The sequence below is a fragment of the Morus notabilis genome, unplaced genomic scaffold, assembly GCF_000414095.1.
Source record: "Morus notabilis unplaced genomic scaffold, ASM41409v2 Scaffold115, whole genome shotgun sequence".
Taxonomy (NCBI): domain Eukaryota; kingdom Viridiplantae; phylum Streptophyta; class Magnoliopsida; order Rosales; family Moraceae; genus Morus; species Morus notabilis.
Genome location: NW_010361020.1, coordinates 1244552 through 1251464, shown reverse-complemented (window position 1 = coordinate 1251464; position 6913 = coordinate 1244552). Strand labels below are relative to the sequence as shown.

At 34.8% G+C, this 6913-nt stretch overlaps 1 protein-coding gene across 1 annotated transcript; it reads left to right on the top strand.

Moving 5' to 3' along the window:
- Positions 1 to 235: 235 nt before the first annotated feature.
- LOC112091571 (glutamic acid-rich protein-like) lies at positions 236 to 2939 on the top strand. The gene is made up of 6 exons (XM_024165570.1): positions 236 to 452; positions 788 to 860; positions 1188 to 1255; positions 1374 to 1469; positions 1592 to 1764; positions 2649 to 2939. The coding sequence occupies exons 1-5, from the start codon at positions 296 to 298 to the stop codon at positions 1627 to 1629; spliced, it is 432 nt and encodes a 143-aa protein (XP_024021338.1). The 5' UTR covers positions 236 to 295; the 3' UTR covers positions 1630 to 1764; positions 2649 to 2939.
- Positions 2940 to 6913: the final 3974 nt, after the last annotated feature.

Here is a 6913-nt window from a genome sequence, read left to right as displayed (position 1 = left end):
TCAAACGTTTACGCGAAAGAGCAAGAAAAGCTCTCGGTAGATTTTTTGTTTTTGTTTTCCAGAAATTGTCTGGTAGTTTGATTCAGTTCTATGGCTTGGTAATGCAGCAGTTGCACAGAACTTTTCACAAAAGAAGAAGCAGTCTAAACAGGAACGAGAAGAAGATGAAGAGGAAGAGGATGATGAAGAAGAAGAAGAATAGGAAGAGGATGATGAAGAAGAAGAAGAAGAAGAAGAAGAGGATGATGAAGAAGAAGAGGAAGGTAAGTAGTACCTTCAAATCTCATGTTATCAAATGTTTTGGACTGTAATGTTGCTGCACATCCAACTGCGCTCTTCATTTGTGTTCTGTCATAACCAAAAACGGCAATATTTCTCGATGCAGATTCATATGTATTTTGTGCTTACTCATATCTCTGCGGTGCAGAACAATGATTTTTGTGCGAGCAAAAGTAATTAGCGTTTGGAATTAGTTTCGAAATGATTTTATTTCTAATAAAAAATAAAAATGAGATTGTTTTGAGAATTATTTTGAGACTGATTTTAAAATTGTGTTTGGTTGATTTTTTAAGAGATTATTTTGAGTATAATAAAAAAATGAAATTGTGTTTATTAATTAATATATTATAATATTATTGATAAGTATTAAAAAATAAAAATAGAAAAGTGAAAATAATTTTTTATTGTTTTTTAATTTTGTCAAAAAAATCATTATTACTATTTTCGTTTTCATTTTTTTCTTCTCGAAATACATGAAAATCATTTTAAAAAATGGTTCTAAACATAGGGCTCTTTGATCTTTCTCTCAAGCTCAAGTCCGAGATTTCCCGCTCAAAACACTCCTCCAAAACCTCATCCAGGTAAAGTCTTTTCTTTTCTCGCGTCATGTTTGTTTTCCGGGAAAATGAAGGAGGAAAGAGATTAATTTATGTACTGAAGGTTAAAGCCTTATCACCAAAACTTGGTTAGGGATTTTTGTGCGTTTAATTTTACCAAATTATTCCCTTTCCTGGCTCTCTCTGCCGCTCATCCAGGGAAAATCCTTTCCTTCCTTTCCTTTCTTGCGTCATGTTTGTTTCCCTGGAAAATGAGGGAAAACGAAATAGGAAAAAGAGGAATTTATATACTAAAGGTCAAAACTTTATCACCGGAACTTGTTTAGGGATTTTGTGGATTTAAATTTGTAGGTTGAAGACTATGGTCCCGGTTAGTTACGCGGAGAAACGCGCTGAAGGGGAGATTTTCATGAAAGAAGGTTCGGGGCCGGAGATTTACGCGAAAGAGCAAGAAAAGCTTTTGGTAGATTTTTTGTTTTTGTTTTCCAGAAATTGTCTGGTAGTTTGATTCAGTTCTATTGCTTGGTAATGTAGCAGTTACAGAGAAGTTTTCACAAAAGAAGCAGTCTAAACAAGAACGAGAAGAGGAAGAAGATGATGAAGAAGAAGATGAAGAAGAAGAGGAAGAAGAAGGTAAATAGTACCTTCAAATCTCATGTTGTCAAACGTTTTAGATGGTAATGTTGCTTCACATCCAACCGCGCTCTTCATTTTTGTTCTGGGATAACCAAAAACGGCAATATTTCTCGATGCAGATTCGGATGAGCCTAGCAAAAATGAAAAGCGGCAATAGAAAGGAGGAGGGTTTACTGTTCCTTTGTCACTTTCAGATGCTCTTGTCAAATTTATTGGTACTGGTGAAAACACATTGTCACGGGCCGATGTTGTGAAAAGAATGTGGCAGTATATAAAACAGAATGATCTACAGGTATGATGTCGTTAACTAGCCTACAAAATATCCACATGCCAGTTCTGAGTCGTGGACAATTTAACATTTACTGAAGCTTTCATGCATATTGTTCTCTCTTCAGTTCGTTGTTGCTCATTTGAAGTTCGATACCGACGTCGTAGCTTTCATCGCTTGACGCTTAATAGATTAAGATCACAGCATGAAGTTTGCTTGACTATCTTATTATAACAGAGCATTTTGTGTTGCAGAAGTGAAGTGTTACGACATAAGTTAGAAGTAACACATAGCAGTAGATCATCATATTTCACATCCTTTAGATTTTAAGCTCATTAATTTCACATCCCTCAGGCCTCAAGTATGATATTGAAGTTGAAAATGTAGGGTAACCCACTTGCTCATGAACTTGTGAGCAAAGTTGGGCTTGGAAAATCTTATGATTCTTATCAAAGCTTGCATCTAAGTTTGATTAAAAGGCACGTGATTCTTGGGTTACCTCATCAGGCCAAACATTTCCAGTTTTATAACTCAAATTCCTTAACTATTTTACACTGGCAGAGGTGAAAAGTAAGAAACAAAAGGGGAAAAAGAAGGTGCAGGGATTTTTGAAGAGAAAATGGAATTGGCAAATTATTAGTTTTCTCACTGATATTAATTAACTTACAAATTAGTCATACATTTGATATTTTTTTAACCTCCAATTATACCAAACAAGTTGAAGGAAAAACAACTTTTCCTTCTCTCTCGATTGCCTGTCATCCATCTCTCCTTTTTTCTTATGCCCTCTTGCCAAACGGAGTGTTGGAATTTTTTTATTACATTTCCTTTATTAGATTACCATTTGATTTTGGTGACTGATTTCCGTATCTAAGGCAAATTTTTTTTTTTTTTTTTTTTTTTTGAAGGATCCGTTGGATAGGAGGAGAATTTTATGTGATGATAAATTGAAAGAGCTTTTTGATGTTGACTCTTTCAATGGCTTCTTAGTCACAAAACTTCTGACTGCTCATTTTGTCAATGACAGAATAGCGTTTGCATACATGTATATAATGTCAGCCTCCAATGTGGCCCATTTTTGCACAAGCTAATTCCTTGTTATATTTGGTAGTCTTTATGTTCCAACATCTCCATTGAAGGAAAAACAGAATTTTGATAGACTGGCTCTTGCGAAATCCCAACATTTTCTTTTACTATTATATCCCTTTTAAGTTTTTATTCCATTGAAACATCAATCTTTTAACATGTCTGAGTGCTTTATTCTAGGTAATTGGTGAGGTTTTATCTGCTACAATCATATTAAAAATGAATGGTTTATTGATTTGTCTTTCAATATTATTCATATAATTATTATTTATTCATAATAAATCTACATGACTGTTGTTTATTGACATATACTTAAAAATGACTTATGGTTTCCAAGATAGTAATGTTGGGTGCATTTGGAATTGATTCTAAAACGTTTTTGTTTTCTGTACGAAAATGTAAATGAAAACGTTTTCATTTTCATTTTTGAATTATTTTTAAAAATGCGTTTGATAGTTTTATTTAGAGATTGATTTCAGTTTTAAAAAAAACTGAAACTGCGTTTGGTGGTTTCATTTTTGAAAACATGTAATAGTATTTAATATATTAAATAAATAATAATTGAATCACAAATAAAAACACTAATAATTAATAAAATATGGAAATTACAATATTAGTTTAAATTATTGTCGCCTATACGAATCCCACATTTGATTAGTTAGATGATCCCTAAAATTAACCATGTAATTACGTTGTTACCGATCACCCATTTCAGATGTTTCTGCTTCTTGTGCATCCATACCATGTTGTTGTTCCTGTTGCCCTTAAATAGAGGATCATCTCGCGCGTGCATAGTAATTAAATTGTGGATCCCACAACAAGCTTTTAGTATAACATTTTGTCTTGGCATCCAATAATTGGTCATATGCCTAAGAATTTTAAACCTTACTTTCAAGACCCCAAAGCACCTCTCTATGCAATTACGCAGTGAAGAGTGATAATAATTGAATAACTCTTGTGGTCCTGTTGGTTGACCACTATTTTTAAACTGTTGAATATGGTACCTCTGACCACGAAATGGTGTTAAAGGTGCCAAGAATGGGTCATCTGGATTTCTCATAGTCTCAGTTAACACTCTAGAATCAGCAGCTGATCATTCTCATCCGGTATTGACATAAGTGAATAGAATATCAAAACTACAGGCCGCCATTACATTTTGAGTGCACGAATGTCTTCTTCCTTTGTAGACTGTCTGTTGATGTGCAGGTGGGATAACCATCATGTGTGTACCATCTATTGCACTAATACAATCCTATTAAAATACATAAGGCGTGAGTTACGATTAATTTAAAATTATTTGTCATATTAGTACTATATGAGCAGAGTCAGATTGTACCTTAAACCATGGCCAATACTTAGGGTTGTGTTGAATCTCTGGGGGGACAATGTTCATATTTGGTAGTTTTATAACTTGAGGTTCTAACGCAGACAATGGGGTAAGCATATTATCAAAATGCCGGTGTACTGTCTCTCCAGAATGACAAAATCTATCTTGTATCTCTCTATTGCGATCTGAGTGAGCAACCGTTCTTAAGAACATCATTAGAGATTTTTCTGCTGAAATACTTGAAGAAGGCAGTAGATTGCGGCCTCGAATTAACTGAACAATTGCTTCGAACGTGTCTCGATGCATATGACACATTTCAAACAAATTTTCGGGATGTCCATGTAATTGTTCTAAAACATATTCTCGTCCTGTTAACGCAGAATTACGATGAGGTTGCCTAGTTCGTCTATTTCCAATCGACATCAATAATTGGATATAATGTTGTGGTTGTTCATCATCATCTGATAACTGGAGAAAGTCAACAGCTCTGGCATCATTCTCACTATCTGAATCCATATTAATCTAAAAAATGAACCAAGACTGGAACTAATCAAACATCCATATAACATTAACTAATCAAACGAAGAACTCCAATGTAATTCAATCCGACTAAAAACAAATAACAAAGTCTAACAAACACAAGTCTAAGAGGAATCTGTTGTACATGTTCAACAATACTTAAAAAAAAAACATACGTTCGAGAGGAAACAAATAAAGAAAACAATACAATAATCATTTAAACTACAGGCTTCGAATCCATGAAAGATGACGACAAACGGACATTTTCACAAATATCCTTCTAAGGGAAATGTCAACCGCCAACTGCCTCAATGAATCTCGGTGATTGTCTGAATATAATATTTCCATATTCCATAGGTATGGAGAAAATGTGATAGAAACCAATGAGAATCCTAGCTGGATTTGTCCTGTATGTCGGGATATTTGCAACTGTAGTTTATGTCGAAAGGCAAAAGGGTGGGCGCCTACTGGTTCAATCTATAGGAAGGTTAGTACCAATGTACCATCAATCTAGTGAAATGCACGCATGTATGTATATATAGGGGTGGCAATCCGGGTAGCGACACGACGACACGACCTGAAACCCGCACGAAATTAGCGGGTTTGGGTTTATCATAAATAAGTCCGGGTCAGAATCAGGTCGAACCCGTGAAACACGATTAAATAACGTGTCATTTTCAGGTTGACCCGCCAACCTGCAATTGACCCGCCATAACCCGTTTATTAAACGTGTCATATATAGGTAACACGATTATATAACCCGTTTATTACCCGTTTATTACCTGTTTATTACCTGTTTATTACCTAGGTTAAAAAAAAAGTTTAACTATTCACTATTCTCTTTCTCTAATCTCCCTCGTCCATCCCATTCATTCCCACACCCACTCCCATCTGCGGCCGCCTATCTCTCTCTCCACTATCTCTCAACTCTCTCGGTCTCCTCTCTCATCTGCGGCCGCCGATCTCAGTCCACCGGACCACTGCCACTTCTCATTTCTTCTTCTTTCTCTTCTTCTTCTTTCCTCTCCACTCGCAATCGGTGTTTCTCCGCTGGATCTCAGTCTTGGATTTCAGTTTTTGCTTGTTCTTGGTTGTTCTTCTTCGGATTCAGAGCAGTTGGTTTTGCTTGTTCTTCTTCGGAAATCGAAACAGGTATTTCGCCTCCATTTCAGTTTTTACTTGTTCTTGGTTGTTCTTCTTCGGATTCAAAGTAGTTGGTTCTTGCTTTGTACATATTTTGATTTCAGTTTACTTATTTTTTTCAATCTTCTAACTGACTAATTCGTGTGGAAAGAAAGGTGGTTTTTTTCAGTTTACTTGATTTCAGTTGGTTGTTTTTTTTTTTTTCTTTTTAATTGAAGTATTGTTTTGCTTTGTATTAAGCTGTGAATCTTCTTTTTCTCCGTAAATTTGTGTGCAGTTTATGCTGTTAGACTTGATCATTCATTGTAGTTAATGACTTCCATATTTCATGTTTGCCTTCATTTCTTGTTTCAATCGGTTCGCAATTCAAATTTAACTTTTTTGTTAGTGTTTAATTCTCTCATACACTAGAGACTTGAGTTGTGATTTAAACATATAACTCTCTAAATTGATAGCACGTCATGTTCAATTACCAAGACCACAAATTTATGGCTCTGCAATCGTGGCTTGTATTTCATTCAAATATTAGTTGCATTTATGAGTTGCTGCCATTTTGTCTACATAGGACCATCTAATTATTGTCGTTAAAGAAAAGATTTTTTTTTAATTACAATTACATTTGATTCAATGGAAGTGAAAAGAAACAAACACAATTTGTCTACATAGGACAGTCTAGCCTTTCCGCCTCCCGTTTGTATTGATCTGGTTTATGAAGAAGGATTCTTTAAATCCTTTTCTTACGTTTAAGAATTAGTAATACAGAATACAGCTTGTAGTTAAACCTCCACCAACAGGGGTCACAGCCTCGAGTTTTTTCTTATTGGTATTGTTTGTGGTTTTTGCTTATATTGGTAATGTTGTATGGTTTGTGCAGATTATATTGGTTATATTGGTAATGTTGATTGTCTTTAATATTGTTTATATTAGGCGGTTGTAGCAGATTATATTGGTTATATTGGTAATGTTGATTGTCTTTTATATTGAAAGTTTCGTGATTGAGTTCTACCGTTTTTGACCATACGTTATGAGGTGAATATTAGAAAACTAATGATGACCAGTTCTGTTTTCAGGATTTTCAGAGGTGCTTAATTTAACACA

What these genes read in the sequence shown, in the direction of transcription:
- LOC112091571 (XM_024165570.1), top strand. Translation starts at nt 296, where the DNA reads ATGTTTTGGACTGTAATGTTGCTGCACATCCAACTGCGCTCTTCATTT. An exon ending in TCCTCCAAAACCTCATCCAG is followed by an intron (nt 861 to 1,187) that starts GTAAAGTCTTTT and finishes TTAAATTTGTAG; the next exon opens with GTTGAAGACTATGGTCCCGG. An exon ending in GGAGATTTTCATGAAAGAAG is followed by an intron (nt 1,256 to 1,373) that starts GTTCGGGGCCGG and finishes GTAATGTAGCAG; the next exon opens with TTACAGAGAAGTTTTCACAA.